The sequence below is a fragment of the Penicillium psychrosexuale genome, assembly GCF_028828465.1.
Source record: "Penicillium psychrosexuale strain IBT 29551 chromosome Unknown utg000001l, whole genome shotgun sequence".
NCBI lineage: Eukaryota > Fungi > Ascomycota > Eurotiomycetes > Eurotiales > Aspergillaceae > Penicillium > Penicillium psychrosexuale.
In genome coordinates this window covers 2039641-2060656 of record NW_026643186.1, presented here as the reverse complement: position 1 = coordinate 2060656, position 21016 = coordinate 2039641, and the positions used below count along the sequence as shown (strand labels likewise).

The 21016-nt window shown below is 49.4% G+C and overlaps 9 protein-coding genes across 9 annotated transcripts; 4 read left to right on the top strand and 5 right to left on the bottom strand.

Annotated features, from left to right (window-relative positions):
* Window positions 1–333: 333 nt before the first annotated feature.
* Window positions 334–711, bottom strand: N7518_000796 (uncharacterized protein; the record flags this gene model as incomplete). Its single annotated transcript, XM_057181724.1, has 1 exon — window positions 334–711. The coding sequence occupies one exon, from the start codon at window positions 709–711 to the stop codon at window positions 334–336; it is 378 nt and encodes a 125-aa protein (XP_057047074.1).
* A 1011-nt stretch (window positions 712–1722) lies between these two features.
* Window positions 1723–2807, top strand: N7518_000795 (ATP11 family protein; the record flags this gene model as incomplete). The annotated part of the gene is made up of 2 exons (XM_057181723.1): window positions 1723–1898; window positions 1955–2807. 2 exons carry the CDS (start codon window positions 1723–1725, stop codon window positions 2805–2807), a joined length of 1029 nt encoding a protein of 342 aa, XP_057047073.1.
* A 1362-nt stretch (window positions 2808–4169) lies between these two features.
* On the bottom strand, window positions 4170–5264 carry N7518_000794 (alpha/beta hydrolase; the record flags this gene model as incomplete). Its single annotated transcript, XM_057181722.1, has 4 exons — window positions 4170–4329; window positions 4380–4505; window positions 4562–5074; window positions 5128–5264. 4 exons carry the CDS (start codon window positions 5262–5264, stop codon window positions 4170–4172), a joined length of 936 nt encoding a protein of 311 aa, XP_057047072.1.
* A 345-nt stretch (window positions 5265–5609) lies between these two features.
* Window positions 5610–6644, top strand: pre3 (proteasome core particle subunit beta 1). Its single transcript, XM_057181721.1, has 5 exons — window positions 5610–5673; window positions 5724–5769; window positions 5844–5858; window positions 5922–6197; window positions 6260–6644. The coding sequence occupies exons 1-5, from the start codon at window positions 5634–5636 to the stop codon at window positions 6582–6584; spliced, it is 702 nt and encodes a 233-aa protein (XP_057047071.1). The 5' UTR covers window positions 5610–5633; the 3' UTR covers window positions 6585–6644.
* A 1210-nt stretch (window positions 6645–7854) lies between these two features.
* On the top strand, window positions 7855–9377 carry N7518_000792 (putative cyclin-dependent protein kinase complex component; the record flags this gene model as incomplete). The annotated part of the gene is made up of 3 exons (XM_057181720.1): window positions 7855–8734; window positions 8800–9035; window positions 9093–9377. 3 exons carry the CDS (start codon window positions 7855–7857, stop codon window positions 9375–9377), a joined length of 1401 nt encoding a protein of 466 aa, XP_057047070.1.
* Window positions 9378–10477: 1100 nt separating this feature from the next.
* N7518_000791 (uncharacterized protein) lies at window positions 10478–11866 on the top strand (the record flags this gene model as incomplete). Its single annotated transcript, XM_057181719.1, has 2 exons — window positions 10478–10668; window positions 10723–11866. The coding sequence occupies 2 exons, from the start codon at window positions 10478–10480 to the stop codon at window positions 11864–11866; spliced, it is 1335 nt and encodes a 444-aa protein (XP_057047069.1).
* A 445-nt stretch (window positions 11867–12311) lies between these two features.
* On the bottom strand, window positions 12312–13155 carry N7518_000790 (uncharacterized protein; the record flags this gene model as incomplete). The annotated part of the gene is made up of 6 exons (XM_057181718.1): window positions 12312–12314; window positions 12368–12450; window positions 12508–12588; window positions 12652–12729; window positions 12944–13024; window positions 13080–13155. The coding sequence occupies 6 exons, from the start codon at window positions 13153–13155 to the stop codon at window positions 12312–12314; spliced, it is 402 nt and encodes a 133-aa protein (XP_057047068.1).
* A 292-nt stretch (window positions 13156–13447) lies between these two features.
* N7518_000789 (uncharacterized protein) lies at window positions 13448–14584 on the bottom strand (the record flags this gene model as incomplete). Its single annotated transcript, XM_057181717.1, is given in 3 exon segments — window positions 13448–13761; window positions 13824–14438; window positions 14452–14584. 3 exon segments carry the CDS (start codon window positions 14582–14584, stop codon window positions 13448–13450), a joined length of 1062 nt encoding a protein of 353 aa, XP_057047067.1.
* A 1164-nt stretch (window positions 14585–15748) lies between these two features.
* N7518_000788 (nuclear pore complex Nup192/Nup205 family protein) lies at window positions 15749–21009 on the bottom strand (the record flags this gene model as incomplete). Its single annotated transcript, XM_057181716.1, has 5 exons — window positions 15749–15799; window positions 15874–16142; window positions 16190–16345; window positions 16401–20735; window positions 20823–21009. 5 exons carry the CDS (start codon window positions 21007–21009, stop codon window positions 15749–15751), a joined length of 4998 nt encoding a protein of 1665 aa, XP_057047066.1.
* Window positions 21010–21016: the final 7 nt, after the last annotated feature.

Genomic DNA, 21016 nt, shown 5'->3' with positions numbered 1-21016 from the left:
TCCTATCACTTGTGACCCAAGTTGGGGGAGGCCACCATTTTTTTTCTTAGAGAAGAAATGAAGTTGTATTGATTCTATCGTGATTCGACCCGCTTTCCCGGATTTTTTAAACTCCTTGCATGAAGTTCTCGAGTTGTTTATTCCTGAATGTGTCATATTTGGCATGGCCTGCAGCAAAAAGAAAGAAAAAATCAACTAGCCAAAGACACTCGAAAACAACTCCAAAAAAAGCCCAAATCATCAATACCCAGATCTCATATAGCCAAAGAAGTAGCCATTAATATCCGTAGACCCCAGCTACACACTCAAATTCAAAATTCAAACCTCCAAGCCCTACTTCTTCGCCGGCACGACCTTAACAAACTGTAGGCATCCATCCTTCGTCGCCTGATACGGCCCATGCTTCATCCCAGGCTCACGGTAAGCATAGGCACCAATACTCCACGTCTGTCCGAGCGACAGATCTTCCAGCCCGCCGCGCAGAGTGCAGACCTCTTCGATGTAGGTATGTGTTATTGGCTCTGTCTGTGCAGAGACAGTATTTGGCTCCCACCACTGTAGCACAGCCTTGTGCTCTCCGTCGCCGTTTAGCAGAAATTCCCATACCCCCGGCGCGATGGAGTACCAGGGTAGTGCGGACGGGGAGTCCTTGGGCGTGCCCACTGGTGGGTGGGGTGGTGGGGTGGAGAATTCTTTTTGATGGATTGGCATTTTTTTTAGGTTCCTTATTTCCCTTTTCTGAGATGGGGAAGATTGGAATGTCAGAAAGATGGGGATATTGGTAGATGAGGGGTTTGCTTCTGAGGAGCTGGATTTAGGTAGATGACGGTGCCTTTAAGGTTATAGTTCAGGGCCCATTCCACATGGGCAGCCTTGGTTGGGCAATGATGTGCTGACTAATGGACACGGGTGGGTCCATGTACAGGTGTATAGTTATGGATGTTATGGATGTATGGAGATGTGAAATGGTAGGAAAGACTTTTGCAATCATTAGGTGGTACTTAGGTTGCCTGTTGAACATCAATCAATCCATTTCCTCAAAAACATGCACGGATACACCGTAGAAACAGAGATAGCATATTGGAGCTAACAGAGGTAGGTACAGATGGTATGTTCACGGTTTTTTGTTTTAATTCTTGATTTTTAGTCAAGTCAGTTACTTTGAACAGTGAAAAAAGAAAAAAAGTAGCCTTGTGACTATTTACAGATAAAAGGATCGAAAGGTGTAACTTGGAAAGCTCAACATGGAGATTTGGAGAATTGATACCATGCTAGAAAAACTAGACGTGTATTGTTTCAATTTCTTTTACTGTATAGCAATACTTACTTTTGTAGTCCTTTGTTGCATGTTATGGCTACCTACTCTGAAGCCCAAGGGGTAAAAAAAAAAAGAATCCTCTTGATGCTGTGTTGAACGGTGCATCGGTCTCTCCGATACGGCCCAATATGGCAATTCTGCTCACCACCGCCCCGGGCTCGCAGAAGCATAGCAGCTAACGGTTGGTCTACCCAGTGAGGATTCTTGAAATACTTACTCTTCAGTAAAATATAAGGGACCCCCACATGTCCTAATGAGGTAATATTGATGCCTGGCTTCCTTCACGTTTTGCCTTAATAATATGGCGACAAATAATATGCTTATGTCAGTAATTATGTCATCTGATAGTCCGGCCCGGCATTTCGAGATTCGGAGCTTCATTTTATTTACTCTTTAGACTCAAAATGCCATCATTCCGACTACAAGGATTCCAATCGGTGGTCCGTGGCAACTCCCACTTGCTGCGTCATCAGCAGCGCCGGTGGGCGCAAGTCCACGACGTCCGTTTCCTCGCCTCACACCACGATCCCAAGTATGTCTTCGAAAAGTATCGGTCCAAGCTGGACCAGAAGGCCAAAGAGTGAGCAAACTTTCCTTAACAAATCCTCCTGCTTTAATGCTAAGTATTTTATCCAGGGAGGGACATGACTCAGTCGAGTCTTTGAAGGAAGCCTATACCGAAAAAATCAAAGAACTCCGCCGCAAAGCATCCACCCCAGCTACCCCAGAGCCTGGAGCTCCTACATCCACCACCACTGTCCCAGGCACACCCCCAGCATTCAAAGCACCCCCTCCCCCACAGGAATCGCGCATCGCCAAGGCTGCACGCGCTGTCTCCAGCGACTCCAGCCCCGTCAAGGCCCTCAGCTCCTACCTGGATATCGAGAAGGTCCGCGAGCTCCCAGTCAAGGAGATCGAAGCGCTCTGGCGTCTCCGCTTTGCAGAGAACCCGTACGCCATCACCGCGGCGATCCCTCTCGACACATACAATCGCATTATGCATGCCGGACGCGAGAATCCGCAGTTCATCTTGCCCCTCCCGCGTCCGCAGACTGCCGAAGAGGCAGAGCAATCGCCCGAGGGAGCCGTTGGCACCGTTGCCGATATTCACTTCCTCCAATGGGCTTTCCACCCGCCTGCTGAGGGATCGACTCTGTCGCCTTCGAATAGCCACACCTCTACTGTTATCTTCACGAATCTGGCTGCTTACAAGATGCATGGCTCGTTTGCCCAGCCTCACACTACTCTTACTCACCACCTCGATCTAGCGGATGAGAAGGGTCTTGTTCTTATGCATGGCCAGATTATGCCCGAGGGCGGTGTTTCGGCCCCACAGGCAACTTGGCTTGTCAGCTGTCTGCAGCGCTTCTATGACTTTGAGGGACAGGCTGCTGGTCGGAAGAGTGAGCTTGTTCGCATGTTCACCCGGGGTGATGTTCAGAACTTCAAGGTTGAGGAACTGGTGGAAGAGGCCGAGAAACTTCCGTAGTTTGTTTCTCTTGTACTAAAACCTTGTGGCGTGTATTATATGTATCTCCCCATTCCATTTGTGTGATGGTTTTATATATCTTTGGGACTTTAAACTCTCGTGGTTTCAATAATAGACATGGATGTCTCCAAAAGATTGGCCATTGATTCTAAAACAGATTTCCAGTATATCGCCATCCTAACTGCCAACCTTGTATGCATGTGGTTTCCGATAAATAAAGAAGTGACACGAACATGCTTGTGGATTATTATGCATGGGTTCGTTCAAAGAAAAATCGTATCAGTCAGTAATCGGTGATATATATCCTGGTACAGCATATCGAACATTATTTTATTCCAACTTGCCTCAGATTCAAAGAATGCACTCGTTGACAATTATCTCTATTCTAATATATTCAAGCACTAATATCAAAACACAAATTATATCTGTTTAGTATCATTGTCAATCCCAAAACCTCTCACCCAAAAGTTCTATGCACCTCCACAACCCAGCAAATATCCTTGATCGTCTGATCAATATTCCGATACATAATGTACCGATGGCCGTTACCCATTGGCTGATAGTCACCGAGTCTGTGGCCACCCAAGGGGATAATGGGCTTCTTGTTTAGTGACCTCGCTCTTTAGATCCCGGGGGTTCCGCTTCCCCTCTACCTTGCAAGTAAGCTCAAGAGTCTTTAGGACGACCGGACAATGCCAACGTAACCCGTCGTTGGTAGGGATCTAGGACTGCACAGCGAAAGAATCATGAATAAGATTATTACATTCGTACCGATTTCAAAGGGTTCTCTTTGTTTAGTATTTGCACAAGAAGGAAATTTGCCGGAGCTGATAAGCAAGGCGAAAGGCAAGGGTTCGCCGAAAAATTAAGCAGAGAAAAGAAACACGCCCAGCGCCCGATATTCTTGTAAACACCGCGAGTATGATAACAGTCAGCAAGGAGGAAACAAGAAGGAAACAAGAATCGAATGTAAATCACAAGGTGAGATTGAAAGAAGAAAAGAGCCATTCTCAAATGGGAGGTATGATGTTTCACCCCGAGGGCTCGAGAATAATAAAGGAATTCATCAGGGCCATGTATGGCCGTGATCGTTTGAACGGATGCAAAGTGAGATTCATGTCTTGGTTGCGCGGCAGGGGTATCAAGGTCATAATCAACGGTTCCTGTCAATTGAGTCTTATGTTTTAAGGGCCTAACCAGACGTCTAGATTGGCCATCGGAAAGCGAGACAGCCAAGCAATTGCAGCAAAGCTTGAAGTCTTTGCACTTCTTGGCGGGAAATAAAACCCGGGAGGGGAGGTCCTAGGCAAAGGGTTCGCTAGGGATTCGAGAAGCCCAAGCAAAGAAGTAAGTCAGGTCGGTTTACTGTTTATTAGGTAGAACTTCTTCCGTAATGAAGGAAAGGATGTGCTCAAAGTAGCCTGGCTCAGCAACGGAGTCATTGTGACCGCCATTCGGGAGTGTCCGCCAGATCTTGCATTCGGAGTTGCAAACGGCAAATAATTGTGTCATGTTCGACGGACTAAGGAAGATTAGTAAAGAAAGCGTGACGCTTGGAGTAGGCAAACTCACGGAACTAGCTCGTCCTTGAGTCCACTCAGGAAAAGAACTGGAGTTTTGGTGATCTTAGGCAGCACATCTTCACTGGTCCAATATTGGTGGCAGAAACGTGCCAAATACCGTGCTGGGGGGAAGACACTGGTTTCAAGTCAGTATTAAAACCCGGGAATCTTGCTGATAATTCGAAAACATACTTTGGGATCAACTTGCGAATGCTCAGGAAAGTGTTCTCCAAGATCAGTCCCCCGATATCACCTTCCTCCTCATTGGTGGCAACCAGGTTAATAGCCACGGCTCCACCTAAACTTTGTCCGTAGACAACTATCTCGGTATCCCTTGTCTCTGGGCGCTGTCGTAGGTAATCAAGGCCGGTTTGAGCATCAATCTTAAGGCCGGCTTCATCCGGTGTGCCTGTAGACATCCCGTATCCGCGATACTCTAGCAAGAAAACATTGCATTGAAGTGTATCTTGTAAAGCTTTGGCGATGGGGACGCGGTGGCCGATATTGCCTGCATTTCCGTGGAACATCAGAACTGTCACATTGCGCGAAAAGCGGCCTGGCCGTTGCCGAAGAAAAAGGGCGTGCAAGGACTCCCCGTCGGGAGTGGGGATCTGGAGGTCTTCAAAGTCGGTGATACCAAATTGGCGAGGACTGGGAACATTTGTGCGGGCATCCACGGGGACATTGCGGGGATAAATTAGTTCACTGGGGAAAGTGATTAGCTTCGTAAACAAATGGCCTAGATGCTAATAGCGTACTTTTGCTTAAAGTAGAGGAGCCCACTTGCAACAACAGCCAGACCGGATGATGCAAGAACCGGCAATCGCATGAACTGTGCAGCACTGTTGGCCATGTTGCTGATGCTCCAGGACGGAGGCGGAGGGGATTCGGACATGGTGCTGGCACTTTAAGAGTGGGGACCAGATAGAGGACGCGAGAAAACGAGGTATGGGGACTCTGGTATTGCAAATTTATCGACTAGCAGATATTTGGAATGCGACGGGAGATGAATACGGTAAGTTAATAGGGATAACCACAGAAGAAAAGGGAATTTGAGCTTCAGGAGTCTCGCGGGGAATATGATAAGTCAATCGCAGGGGCTGGGGCCTCACCGCCCGAGCTGCCGCGTTGTGAGCTTCTGCCTGTGTTCATGATAGCATCACCTCTACTTCTTCCCTGGACCTCCCTCTTCTCCTTGCTCTTTTATCGGGTCTATTGAAGTCATCTATCTACTTTCTCCACTTTCTCCTGAACACAGCACAAAATGGTCGCCACTCATGGAACATCAGGAATGCTCGGTGAAGGTGAGGAGAGCTATCGTCATCCGCCGACAGCAACCAGCTAACATCTCTAGATGGTATTCACATCGACATGAACCACCTGAAGTCCGGCGAGGTCAAGTAAGTTAAACCCAGGATGAGATTATCTACCATGGAGCTTCACAGCATATACTAACCTATCGTTCTTCGTTCAGCTTGGGAACCTCGATGTGAGTTGAGCTGGAGCTCTCGAACCTTACCATCTAGAAACATTTCCATTAACGTTCCAACAGCATGGCTATCAACTTCAAAGACGGAGTCATCCTGGGTGCAGACAGTCGAACAACCACCGGTGCCTACATTGCCAACCGAGTCACCGACAAATTGACACAGGTGCACGATACCATCTGGTGCTGCCGATCAGGTTCCGCCGCAGACACTCAAGCCGTGGCCGACATTGTCTCTTACCATCTCAATATGTACGGCGTAACGAACACCGAGGCCCCTACCACACAGGTTGCCGCATCACTCTTCCAGGAATTGTGTTATGAGAACAAGGACGCGCTGAGGTCTGTACCCGAGTCTTTCGATCATCGGCATTTGTTCCAAATCCAATGCTAATGAATCATAGTGCGGGTATCATTCTTGCCGGATGGGATGCACGACACGGAGGTCAGGTGTACTCGATACCGCTCGGAGGATCCCTTCACAAGCAATCGTTCGCTATTGGCGGTTCGGGCTCGACCTACATCTACGGTTATACCGATGCCCACTGGCGGGAACAGATGACGGAGGAAGAGGGCATCGATTTCGTGCGAAGTGCTTTGCAGGAGGCGATCAAGTGGGACGGCAGCTCCGGTGGTGTCATTCGTCTCGTGGTCCTGACCAAGGCCGGTGCCGTGAGACATCTCTACCTGCCAGACAACGGCTACACTGGGCCGGGAGTGACGAATTAATAAGTGATCTAATATTGTGTCAATCTCCAATGAAATGGTTTCATGATCCCAGTTCTCCGGTTTTCGCATTTAGCTATGCGCCCCCACCGGGGATATACTGTGTCTGAGAGCCAATATGACAAGTCTGACACTAGTCCACGGGTACGGGTGCTGCTATACCCCCCACCTTTATCGTCGGGCTATGTAGGGAGAAAAGGACCGAGCAGATCCAGGACTCGATCGGAAGTGCTCGGCCAGCGGGCTATTGGGTCATAACTGCCGAGTGGTATACTTACTTGAATAGACTGGGGAGAACCCCGGATTTATATATCTTGGCCTATTACTATGGAATGAGTGATCTGGTACTGTAATACTCTGTAGAACAGTACTGCCCAGACTTTGGGAGATCCATAGGTAGAACAGGTCACATCCCACATGCAGACAAACTGTCATGCTCCTATGTAATGCAAGTCTATGGCCGGACAAAGGGAGATGTACAACATATGGTCTATACGGGAAATATCCACATTCATATAGATTCCTTCTCGTATTACCCTTCCGGCGAGGGTAAATAGGGCTAAGACATTTCCGATGTCTGAATCACCACTTGTCCACGGGGATGCAGATCCTTCTATCATTCGTCAATATACAGCCTATAGCTCTACATCATTGTACACCGTCTTTTATATGTTTGATGAGTACGGCGATAATCTCTTTGAAGACTCTTAAGAGTCTTTGTAGTTAAGAGTGTGTAAGAGTCTTGAGAAGAGTCTTTATATCATATTTAGTCCAAACAGCAATTATAAAGCCCAATGTTCAGTGTCTTAATCCTGTTTCATATGTCTCGGGGGACCACACTGACCTCACTGACCTCACCTTGACCCAAACTCCCTCCACTTCCCCAACTTCCCATATTACTTACGCGTTAGTTTCCCCTGTTATTCCTGTTAGTATTCCTGCTATTCCTGCTATCCCTGTTCTTCTCTTCGCTCTCGCCTGTTACCTTTTTATTTTATTTTCAATGGATTCGATCGGTTGTCGCTGATCTTCCACCTCCCTCTCTCTCTCGTCTTAAACCGGGGATTTTTCCCTGATCTGTGGTCTAGCCCTTGTGGTAGTCGAAAGTGTATTCGACCCCCTCTCTTTATCTCTCCATTCCCTGGTATTTCCATATATCATTTTCGATTCTTCCATCCGATCTCCCATCGGTTTATAGTGGCAACAGAGTCCGAGCTGCGACCGCCTTGCTGACCCGTGTTCCCGCAGAAAAACAGACCACGATAGCCTTGACATGGGCTCCGTCGTCGTCAACCACGTGCCGTCGGATCATATCGACACGTTGGGAGGCGCAATCAATTCGGATTCAGTTTATTCTTTCACCCAGCCAATGGACACTCACTCGACTTCCTCCTCCACCCCCACCTCTACTGCCCCACCGTCCGTAGGCTCTGCTCGGCTTCCTGTGCATGCGAATGATGTGCCGGCTTACATCGACCCATACACACCTTCTCAAGCTTCCCGCGCTTCTTCCGATACTCCTACCTTCATACCACGACCGCCCTCGATGACGTCTCATCCGAGCCATGCATTTCCTCCGGACTCTCACTCAACACTTACCCCACCAACCCAGACTGGGAGCAACTCATACTCTTCTAATCGGTCAGCGCCGGATTCACCGCGTCTCCAACCCACCTACCAGTCCATGCAGTCTGTGCCAGGCTCCGAAGCCAGTTCGCCGAGTCGCATTCGCGTCCAAAGCTTATCCCATATTCAGAGTCTCGCCAGTGAGGACCTAATGAGATCACGGAGCTCACACACTCCCGGAACTGGATCGCACCACCGACAATATGAGATTAGCTCCATGCCGGTCACGGAGATTATCGAGATGGTCGCTGGGCTTCTGACCAAGATCACGACTACGAACGATATGCATCATGAACATGTACATCGCCATATCCCGCCGCCCGAGGGCACATCCAACCTTAGCCCACAGGCTACCAGCGTACTCGCATTTCACGGCAAGAATGTCCCGACCATCACCATCTTGAGTTACTTGACTCGCATCCACAAATATTGTCCTACCACCTACGAAGTCTTTCTAAGCTTGCTGGTCTACTTCGACCGCATGACCGAGCTGGTCAACCGTGATCAGATCGACCAGCTGCACCACCGTTGGAATTCTGCCGAAGAATCAGGATCTTCGTCCGCATCTACTGAATCTCCTGGGGCCCATCAGGCGCAGGATTCTCTAATGGCGACCCCCCGCCCTCATCAACAGGCTTTACTGCGCAGGACCCGCAAGGGTCGAATACTTCAATTTCACCTGCCCTTTCACCTCAGTCGGATGCCGAGGCACTTTCACATTTCTTTGTCGTTGATAGTTTTAATATCCATCGACTGGTCATTGCTGCCGTGACCTGTGCCAGCAAGTTCTTCTCTGATGTTTTCTACACCAATTCACGTTATGCAAAGGTATTTGATTCTTATATCTGAGTCGTGGATCACAATTAATCATGATCGGATATACAGGTTGGCGGTCTTCCACTGGTGGAGCTCAACCACTTGGAACTACAATTCCTCCTTCTGAATGACTTCCGACTCGCTATCACCGTTGAAGAACTAGAGTCGTATGGGACAATGCTGGTGGAGTTCTACGCACGAGAGGTTGTGACCCAACAACAGCAACAGCACAGAAGTCTTCCCCGCGCGATTGATTCCCCGGCGGCCGACGCGGCCTCCGATGCCATGTATATGCGATCTCGCAATAAGCCTCACGACCACGCCGAGTTCGGCCAAACCCCTACACCACCGTAGTCCATTCGTCGGATACCTGAGTTTGTCATTCTGCATGGCATATTTCTTTTTCCCCCAGTCCATGATCCACCCACCCATCCTATCTTCATCTTTCTTGCTATCCTTCGATCCGTTGAGCGTTTGATTATCTCATATCTCGCACTGGAGCTTGTATCCATTCCGGTTTCTGGCGTCTCATACCCTTCCCCCGTAACCTCACCACACACACCCTTTACACCTCTCTGGATCTGTTTCAGCGCATTTACACGTCACGACTTGTATAGAGTTTTTTCTCAGCTGGCCGGGCTTTGCGGGTTGTCTCATTACAACTATTCCCCTTCTTGCAACATACACAAACATCTACTTGATCTTGTTAGTGGTATTGCGAGTTCGTGCTGTCTTCTCTTATTGTTGTCATGGGTTGGTGTTATGATGGCGCTTTCTTGCATCACGAGTTTGTTACAGATTAACTTTTCGCCTTAGTGGTAGTCTCGAATATTCTTCTAATATGCTTTGTTTTAATTCCTTGCATTAATTTCTTTCTGATGTAGCCGTAGTCCCATATAACAATCCTCGACATTCGAGTTTCGAGAGCTGAAGAGGACCATCGGCTAATAATATTGATATTGATAAAAATATCCGGTTCCATCCCGGCAATACAAATAAGCTAACTTATAAGTCTGTATGTACTAATGTCGCCCGCAAAAGACAGACGCAACATCACATGGCAGATTTCGGGTCTCGGAATCGGCTTTGTGACAATTAGCCCTAAGTGACAAGCTTCCCCGAAATACCGATCATGCTATTTGTATGAGCACGTGGAATACATTATAACTGAACAAAATCCGATATACGCTTTTTAAAAAAATCTCATTCTCTTCTCGACCAATTCTTCGTCCCGGGGGTATACATGATTTGCATCCCAATTCCTTTTCGTACAGGCCCCGCGGCTGTGACTCTCCTTTTTTTCTGCCGTGGCTCATGGCTATGGTAGCTTCAATGTGCTTAGACTTAACAACATCGATCACCAGCTCTTACTTGCATCCTGACCCCTGGCATACCGATTGAGGATCTTGTTTATATTCCACCATCATCATCAGTTACTTATCAGAGGGTTCGCCATGAGCGCTAAAGAATTCCTCGCTGACGTCGAAGGCGGCGTGGTGCCGGTGGACTGCCACGAGAAAGTGCTGCGGATAGCATTCATCTATATGGAAGAGGAGCTGTGGCTCGACAGTGGCGTCTTTGATGTTGTCGAGAAGCTGCACGCGCGTGGATGGTCGTTCGGCGCGGGCGAGTTGAGGTTTAATCGGTAAGTTTCAAGGATATGAACTATACTACAAGTACAAAGACTGATAAATCACAGCACCCTGGATATATTCTACCTCGCCCAGCTCGCAGCGGCCATCTACCGCTCCACCAACCAACTTGAGGGTGACTTCCCCTCCCCTGATGATTTCCAGTCTTTCTACACCACACACCACGCCCTCCTCCACTCCTCCGCATGGCGCTCTTATTACTCCACTGCCTTCCTTACCCAGCGCACCACAGCGCGCTTCTACCGCCTGCCTGACCTCCAAGACTTACCTGACTCTGACTCCCCGCTGGGGCTGCCGCGCCAGCGAGCCCCCGCACACGCCACGAAACTACCCCGCTGGGCCCACAGTGTCGTGTGCACGCACCGCAGGCAGCCGTCCCTCCCGCTCGCGACTCTCACTGGATTAGCCCTCAGCACACTCGAGACGACCATCACGCGCCTGCGCACGGTCTACACTAGCGTGCCGCCCTACTCGGAGACGCAAGCGCGCTTCTGGCTTGAGTACATGGGGCTCGGTTCCCCTGGCCGGTCTGGCTCAGCCAAGGCAGTTTCCCGGGAAGTGTGGGGCCCGAATATCTTCGGCATACTGGTCGCGCAGGGAGCGTATGATTTGTATGCGTGGGAAGCAAAGTACTCGGCGCAGCTGTGGGAGGCGAGTGCGGCGAGGAGGGAGGTTGCTGAGCCGGATATGGATGGCGTGTGGGAGAGTGAGGTGATGTGGTGTGGGTTGCCGGATGGTGGGGTGGGGTCGTACGCATGGTGTAGGGGGTGGGAGGGAGAGGTTGGGAGTGAGGAGGAGGTAAAGTTTTTAGCTGCTGTTGCAGTGGAGGAGACGATGAGCGTGAAGGCGGAGGTGGGTGAGTTGGACTTTGCAGTGCGGTCGTATATGTTTCTTGGGGTGATACGGGCTGCGGTTGAGAGGCGAGAGAGGGATATTTTTCTGGAGGAACTAGAGCGGGGGATGGTGCTGACTGGGAGGATTGAGGAGGGGAGGGCATGGAGGTGGCTAAGGGAGGTCTTTGGGGTCGTGGAGCCATATGTGATGGTATGGGAGGGTGTATGGCCTGCTACAGAGGTGGAGAGGGGGGAGGTGCTACGGCAGATCTTGGTGGAGAATGGGCAGCTCTTTGCAAGGTGGAAGCGTTCGCCGGTTTTGAAGGAGTTCAGTTTTGTGCTGGGTCCGAGGGAGTAGGAGTGGCAGGCATGCGTTAGAGTTGGTGGTGACACCAGTTTCAAGATATTCTGTACAGCAGGGCTGGAAAGATTGGCTAATTGATGCATTTCATGATACCCTCGCACCCCCCAGGTCTCTGACAAGAAATGATTTCAGCCTGCTCGCAAGAATCACCCCCGCTTCATATTCCGAGCCCTCGCGCAATACCGGACTCCTATGGTTCACTAGTACTGTATAACGAAAAAAAGGACCCTAAAGGCCAAAGCATGAAGTCCATTGTGACTCCAAGTGATCACGCATAATACATTCTAGGATTGTACTTGATACACGCACAGACTGTTTGAACATACGTATGTACTCGGCTTCTACTTCATTTTTTTCTTCTCCATACCCCTCGCACTGCGAGAACACATGGTGAAAAAAGAAGGAAAAAAGGAAAGAGGTAGGAGGACACCATCGGGCACTACTAAGTCAGTTAGCACAACCACAGAAATCCATGGGCAGAGGTATAAAACATACTCCTTTCGCCCTTTTTGGAGAGCCACCACACGTTCTGCTGCCTTCCGCACGTTCACAGACAGAGACGTTCGCCAGTATCCACCCTAGAAGACGTGGTGTTAGCATAAGATAGAAGACAGGAGGAGTGGGATCATATTTACCCTTGAAGAAAAACGACGAAGCCACCACACGCTCTGCTGCCTTCCGCACGTTCACAGACAGAGACGTTCCCGAAGCCCTCCCTAGGAAAATATGCGGTTAGTATGTAGTCAAAACGAAGAGCGACGAGGTGGAAACATATTCACCTTGGAAGAAAAAAAAGATAAAGCCACCATACGTCCTGTTGCCTTCCGCATGTTCACAGACAGAGACGTTTGACCGAGCTATAAGATGTCAGCACACGAAGCAGGAAGACTTTGCAGTTCAACCATGCTGTTTCTGAAAGTAGTGGGGTAAAGGTGGGGGGAAAGCAAGTCAGCACACGCTCTGCTGCTCTCCGTAGACAGAGACGTTCGGTCGATGGCAACGCCCATTAACCACCTGAAATTGATCGTGATGTTAGCTCTTGAATACACCAGATGTTTGACAAGGGCTGACCATAGTTGCCATCCAATTGAGCCACCACACGCTCTGCTGCCTTCCGCACGTTCACAGACAGAGACGTTCGCCATATCCTCCCTGGAAGACGTGGTGTTAGAATAATATAAAAGACAGGAGGAGTGGGATCATTTACCTTGAAAGACAAAAGATGAAGCCACCACACGCTCTGCTGCCTTCCTCGCGATCACAGACAGAGACGTTGCCCCCATGTCTCCAAGTCCTTACCTCAAAACAAGAAAAGGAATTCAAAAACACCAACGCCAACAACGCCAACAACGCCAACAACGCCAACGAACAGACACAGAAAGCAATTTTTTTGGGGGTTTTTTCTTTTCGCAAAATCAAACGGCAAAAGCCTCAACAGAACAAAACAAAACGCCAAGAAAGCAGACCCAGAAAGCAGACCCAGAAAGCAACAATAACAAAAAGGAGAAGGAAGAGGAAGGAAGAGGAAGCCAAGCCCGCCGAGCGCTCTGAGGACATGAGTGCAGACCGTCAGCATCAAAAGAAGCACGTCCCATAGATAAAGAGGAGCACAAGCGCAGCATAAAATGCTGGGGCAAGGCATGGGAAGAACGAGCCCAACAAAACCATGAGCCCACAAAGGTTGATGAAACAGGTGGCAGAGAACGGGCCAACCTGGACGACGCGGGTCTGAACCACACGCGCATGAACCTTTGGAGCTAGCTTGCGAGACTCGCGAGAGTGGGTCGCAGCCATGGACTTGGGGGCACGTGCAAGGGACGATGCAACAGAGGGAGCATCAAGGTCGGGGAGTGCACGCATCAGGGAGGACATGTCAGAGGCAACCCCATCTGGTGAACCAGGGGGGAAACCTTAGGCAGGGCATCCATCAGCGAAGCCATATTGAAGGCACTCGTGTCAGGCAGGCTATCGGCCAAAGAGGACATGTCGAAAGTCACGTCAGGATCAGGCAGCGCATGAATCACGGAGGACATGTCGAAGGAAGACTCATGCAGTGAGCTACTGGGGGTAGGCTCAAGCATGGCATCCTTCAGTGAAGACATATCAAAGGAAGACCCATGCAGTGAGCTACTGGGGGTAGGCTCAAGCAGGGCATCCTTCAGTGAAGACATATCAAAGGAAGACCCATGCAGTGAGCTACTGGGGGTAGGCTCAAGCAGGGCATCCTCCAGTGAAGACATATCAAAGGAAGACTCGTGCGCTGAAACATCTCCATCGGAGGAAGGTGTGGACCGCGGAGCACGTGGGGCAGACGAATACTTCGCGGCGAGGTAACGGGCACGTACAACGCTGACCCATGGGGACTGCGTGGCGTACTGAGGCCCACTACCTCCAGGATGCTTGGAGAGGAACCTCTGGTTGGAGCCCAGAGGATTCGAAGTGTACATGATGAACGACTTCGTCTCCGCGAGCCGGCCACTTTTGAAGAGTTCCTTCTTGTTCCGATTTGGTCGACACGGGATTTCCCTGACCCGTTCTAGGAAGCACTTGTCGTCGGGGAAGTGTACTGTCTTCCGGACGCAAGGCTCTCCAGAGGGGGGAGTCCCGATCAGAGTCCGCTGCGGCAAGGCATGACTTCAGAGGAGGAGGGCGATTTTTAGAAAGCAGGATGCGAGAAGAGGGAACCCGTTTACCAAAGGTAGAGGGGTGCATTTTGAATAGCTTTGAAAGCAATAAGAAATGGTTTTGGTAATCAAGAGCAAGTGCAAATGAAAAATAGCCAGTGGCATGGGGAGAGGAGAAAGAAGAAAAGAAAAACAGTGGAGGGAGCAAATAAATAACATTTGGGGGATTCCCTAGCAACGGGCAATAGCAACAGGAAGGTACGATGAGGTTGGTAAACAGAAGCTGAAGTTTTACAGGAAGGTACGATCGTGGATGGTGGCCATGGAAACCAGTTGGACAAGCAAACTAGAAACTCATCAACCTCACCAAGGCAGGAGTATCCATGATATCACTACTACATACAACTAGTGCAATACCACATCACATGTATATGCCAGATCAATTTGTACCTCAGGATCATACACGTGTACACCTAACTCGGGTCTATCAAATTGGCGAGAGTTAGGGCTAGGTTATGCATGGGACCGAACCATCCTCCTTTCAATGGAAAATTATACTCGTCTACGGCTGTTTCGTGTCTGTCACTCTCTATGATGGCTAGAAGATGGAAAAAACCCCCCATCAAAAAAGACATCCAACAAGATAGCACAAAATACACCAGAAAAGACTGGCGAATGCACCCTACAAATGTATCAAAGTTGCAGTTGCGTGGTTGTTATACTTATATGGATATTGTGATATTATTCTCTTCGATTTCTAATCTCATCGATCATATACAGTAAGACTCGAATATACTCTATGGAATTGTCCCCTTAGATCAGTGACCGAGACAGGCCCCCTCAAATACCGGATTGTTTCATGAATCTTATAGAGACCAATGGTCCCAAAGAACTATCGTCATGACCTTTGGAGATGCGCCCAAAGCTTCATTGCGAGATTCCGGGTGTGGATTTTCTAGGTACGCCCCGACGGATAGCTTCTCCGTCTGGGAAACATAGCCGCTCGACCCAGGAACTTGAGTGCTGACTTTGTTACTTTGCAAGAGCGAACATAGCACTCATTCCTACGAAAGATAGCCATCATAAGGCCGAGATACCGAAGTGGGCGGACGTCTTACACATGACGAATTAGATGTGATGCAAATGAATTCAAAGTAAAATCGCTCAACCTGGGAACCGCCTGCACTCCACCGGGTCATAATGATACATGCATTTCTTCTCAATTCCCTAGTGAGCATCAGTGGGCAAAGGCTCATGAGAACAACGCTGGTCGGGCGATATGTTGGACTTCCTGGTCCTCGAACTACACTCAGTCAGTCACATGATCCTTAATTCGACCCAATAGATTGCAAAAAATGAAAAGAAGAGAGAACATACCTCTATGAAATCTGTGGCAGTAACAAGAGCCATGAAAGTCTTAACTAGTTCACATAGAGTCTCGTGGTGGGCGGTTGATGTATTTCCGATCTTGGCAGATCGTTTGAAGATACCCACCATGCATGGCCGATTTTCAGCCAAAAAAATGCGGGTCTGCTCTTTGATTTGTTCGTTGTGGATACCTCGAGAGAAAACCGCATACACGATGACCTGAAGGACTGAAAGGAGAAGATCGTAATACCTCTGGAGGGCGTCAGGATTTTCAATGTCTGAGGGAATTAGCAAGGTACATTGGGCCAGGATATGATTGACTAACCAATGCCGATGTCTGGATCGGCAGCGAAAAGTCGCGATTCGTGCACGGCTTGGAAAAGACCAGAGTTGAGCACACAATTTGCTCCGCCCTTAGTTTGAGACAGCCGCTGAAGTAATGATAAAAGCGACTCATAGTATGCCAGTAGTGCCGGGGTGTCTGGAGTTTTGATTAGTTGTAATAACATGACTGTTTCGAAGGGGGAATGACTGACCGCTTCCCTGAGCATTGTGAAGTTCGAGGGGAAGAGAACGCAAGGCATCCAGGAATAGACTCAAATAGTTCGACCTCGAGATTAACTCAGCCAAAACACAATCAGTTTGGCGATCCAGAACAGCTAAACTGTTCAATAGCACAAGAGCGGATGCACGGCACGACTCTTGACCAGTATATGCGTCATCGCACATAGTCTCAATCAGGCTAGAACCGGCTGCTTTGATGACATGTTGGCTAAGACGTCGTAGGTTTTCATGGCCCTTGTCCGACGATGTGATGCGTGTTATGTAGTGGGAACAAATACTGTAAAGCGTTTCTCTCAACAACACATTTCCTGTCGCCAGGTTGGTACCCCGGATGCAGAGTTGAAAGAGCTGGTGGAGCTTTTCGTCGATGACATCCCCGCTTCGAGACGCATCTGTTGCCGATGGCTCGGACGCAAGTCTACCGATCAACAATTCAGCCAGTCGTGCCAGTTCAAGTGCTTCGGGAAGATCCGCCTCGATTGCCGTTGTGAGCTTTGGTAGAATCAATTGGATTGAATGTAGAATGAAAGCCGGCCTGCTTCCTTCGTCGATAGCAGAGCAAGTGATCATCGTAGCAACGAGCTCTACCCATGAACGGAGGGCGTGATAGCGATTGATTTGGATCAGGCTGTTTTGCTTCGTTGCAAGGATGAACAACTTCAGCTCATTAGCCTCAGCTAGCAACTGCTCCTCATCATGTGGGCGGAGCGGTCCATTGGCCGTGAGTTCTGCTTTCCGCATTTGTATCATCTCCTCTACACCTTCCATACTGTACACGCCCTCCTCCCGCTTGCTTTCTAATTGGAGAGCAACATCACCGAGCAAGTAAAGCTGGGGCATGTTGAACTCGCGCCCAACATCAAGGTCTGCGAAATCGAAAAGATCGAACACGGAAGGACTAGATACCGGTTCACCGTTATCCGCAAGCGTATTTCCAAGCAACACTGAAAGTATTTGGGCATGTAGAGCTGGTGATCTAGCCTTTGCTGTCGAGCGAACCTCGGTTGCGGCATATGTGAAGAGATGACTCCGGTAAAGCAGGAATTCTGCTAAGGCAGTGGCAGCGTCTGTGAGCCAAAATTCATCTGAATCAATGGGGAATCCATTCCAGGCAGTGCTCGGGCCAATGATCGGTTGGTAGGCAAACATCTCACGCAGGAACGCCTGAGCACGCATTTCACCAAGGGTGTAGTAACTTGCCAGCTTCGATGACCACAGATGCTTCAGCACTTCAAAAGCCATACGTTTGAGGTGCACTACCCAAGATATAATGCCACCATCGAGGATCTCCGGATAAGCCTTCAGGAAATTCACAATGGCATGCAGCAAGGAACTTTGATTCGCGAATAGCCCTTCCGATGACACATCGAGAATGTTGCCCACGCAGTCGAAGCCCAGCAGCAGATGGGCTACCGTTGGGCGGTCTGTGATCGTTCCTAGGCAGCTGTTCAACAGAGCAAGAAGGCTTTCCCGAATGACATAGCCAGCAGCATTCGGGCCGAAATCAAGCTCTCTAATATCTGGTTCCATTTGTAACACAAGAGGCAGCGATATGCTGTCCACGTCGACCTCGGATGCAAGCACCTCTACAATCTTGTTCGAAGATTGCCACTTGACGAGTTCTGGCGAAGTCATCTTGTTGAGCTTTCTGGAACTAGTAAGCTTTTCTAGCAAAGCCATGGAAATGACGGTGAGTTGTTCATGCGCTGTGCCACAATAGAGACAGAGTGACGGGATGAGTGTCAGATTGTTCAGCACGGTGTCCTCAAATGAAGCGAGCGAGGAGTTTGCCACGATGGTCCGGGAAGGTACGGGCTGGGAATGCACCAGAGGTTTGACAATGTTAAAGTATGTCGATTGCAGGTCCACGAGTAAGTTCATAACCTCCAGACTCCGGTGCAAAGTTAGAACCAGAACAGAGTCGGGCGACGCGGTAGCAACGTCCGAAACGTCTTGTTTAGACGTTGCAAACAAAGATTTGAGTACGTCTTCGTTAAAAAGCCAGTCTACCACGCGAGCAAACGGGTGCAACCGAACGTAGGTGAGCAGCGATGAAGTCTGCGTCGGGGAATCGGACACGGATGGCTGACTCAGAAGTAACACTAGGTCTTCATTGAAGGATTTTAAGCTTGCCACAACGAAGTCTAGACAGTTGAAGTTCAACAGGCGGGACTGATACTCATTAAGATCTTGAATCTTCCGCGAAAAGGCATGCCCCAAGATGAAATCGATGTAAGGCTCAATCCCGGACATGCGATAAGTTCCACCTAGGGTCTCCGGGAAAGGCAGCGACATTGGGTCGTCAATTGAGTCGGACGAAGGAGCAGTAAGTGCATTGATAAGAACAACAAATGCATTCGTCTGGTCAAAGCTCTCCCCGATCTTTTGCAAGGCTTGTTGCTGGTGCCAAACGGCAGGGTTGGAAACCAAAGGAACTTTGCCAATTCCGGACGCACCTGTTCCTCCTGATAGCCACCCATCGAGACGGGCCCACGTTTCCTTTCCAACGGGGGAGCATTTGTCAGTCATCAATGCTGAGAGAGTTAAAAAGGTAGTTGCCCGAAGATGCGATGGAATCGGCCCACTGCACAGGTCTAGCAGTGTGCTAACTACATTGAAGGATTCATTTTGCAGCATCCACTCTCGGATAGGTCGACTCTGCTTGCACAAGTGGCCTATCAGCCGAAGGTAACATGTCAGCATCACTGGGCTTTCAGGCTCGTTCATTTCCACGGGCTCTGGTTTCCGTGGACGAAAGATCCCTGGCGCCCCTTGGGGGCTTGTAGTAGTGGAAGGCTTCTCAGTGACCCGAGACGCGTAAAGCTTCAGTTCAGCGAACATTTGTGACCAGTTCATGGTTGTGGATCGCTTGAACTTGGAAGACATAAACTTGTCTTCCTCCGACAGAAACCGATGTGCCGCAGCTGCATTTTCTTCTCCTTCGGATATCGAACACAACATTTCGCAAAAAGCACTGACCCGAGGAACAGTCTGTCGTTTAGACGCCCACTGAAGGAAGCCATAGAGATTCCCATCAGGATCAGCCCAAAACTCTTGGGCGGCTTCTTGTCGGTGCTCAAATGCGAATGAAATGATCATAAGAAGAGACTCAAGGTGAGTCCGCACCTCTACCAAGCCACGGTGGAGGTTAGAGGTGAGGCCATCTCTGAGTGCGGTGATCTGGTCTAGTCGTTGTGAGTCCTCCTCCGACTTCAGTCGTCGCACCGCGTCGGGCATATTTGCAACGCATGATTCCACGAAAACCTCGAGGTTTTCCATTAAAAGCTCCTTCATAAAGCTAGAGCATGGTTCGGGATCAGGCAATGATACCACACTTTCCCTGAGCAGTAATGTCACTAATTCGCTCCGCGCGGGGTCCGCCCATTCCTCGGTATTGACACTGGAGCAGATTGCGAGCATAAAATCAAGGGCGCCATCGTCGAGAGAAGACATGAACAGCTTCGTACGCTCTTCGGATTCTTTCTCTGCGTCGACTGATGGAGATGAAAGACCATCAAAATACCATCCACTGTAGACTGACAGCCACAGAGCAACAAGGGCAGCATGGAAATTTGACAGCTTCCAGCCTTGGCCATCCTTGGATGTAGTGATTAATTTATGCAGGTCTCGTGCCTCTTTCTCGGATCCAGAGCCCTCGGGAGAACCGTGCTGTACAAAAGACACAATTGTGACTGGAATGTAGTGAAACAAGAGTCCGTCGAAGCGATCAATGTTTTTTAACTGGCTCACAAGTATGCGGAAGTCTTCGCAGCTTGTGTATGTCCCTTTGAACATATAGAATAGGATCGCTCCGAGTGACTCATGCTGCTGTTGCAGACTTGTGCGTTGGAATTCAATGGCTTCCATGATATCGCGGTCATTTTCCTGGCCAACGACTGAGGCCTTTTGAACTTGATCTCCAAGAAGCGACAACCATTTCTGGATGTCGGCCATAGAACTCAAGGCTTTCCGCGCGAAGAGGGAGGCATTCCGCAAAGGGCTGTTTTTAATTTCCAGAACGTGGGCCAGTGTTTCGTGCATGATAGGGTGGGTCGCTTCATGTTCAATTTCGCGCGATTCTCGGAAGATGAGACGTAGACACTCGAGGGTAAAAAGGCGACGCTCGTGGAAGCTTATTATCGCAGCGATCAGCGGGGGCCTGTCCAACGCTTGTGAATTTTCCTGAGCGGCCAGAAACATAACTGCTGCCTCGAGTTCATCGATGTTGAGCGCATCTGCAAGTTGCAGTGCGCCTTGTTGGAAATCCTGGTTCACCGAGTATTCGACGTCGGCAACAGTGATCTTCCCTAGGATATCGCGTTCGACGTTAGTAACTTGTCAAAACAGACGAATAGAGGTTTTCGAGGTAGCCAAAATACCAAGTGGCTACTTACCTGAGAGAACAGCTTGGCGGCTGGCATTATTCTTTGCTGGCTTGTCTAGGAGTTTGCGGAAGTCTTGAATATGGGTCTCCAATTCGAAACACAAGCGATCGACGTTGGGGAGTTGAGAGTTCGAAAGAGCCGAGAGATCCTGATACAGACCACGGAGGCCATTCCGGGTATCTTGGAGCTCTGCCATGACGGCG

What these genes read in the sequence shown, in the direction of transcription:
- pre3 (XM_057181721.1), top strand. Translation starts at nt 5,634, where the DNA reads ATGGTCGCCACTCATGGAACATCAGGAATGCTCGGTGAAG. An exon ending in ATCAGGAATGCTCGGTGAAG is followed by an intron (nt 5,674 to 5,723) that starts GTGAGGAGAGCT and finishes TAACATCTCTAG; the next exon opens with ATGGTATTCACATCGACATG. An exon ending in GAGAACAAGGACGCGCTGAG is followed by an intron (nt 6,198 to 6,259) that starts GTCTGTACCCGA and finishes AATGAATCATAG; the next exon opens with TGCGGGTATCATTCTTGCCG.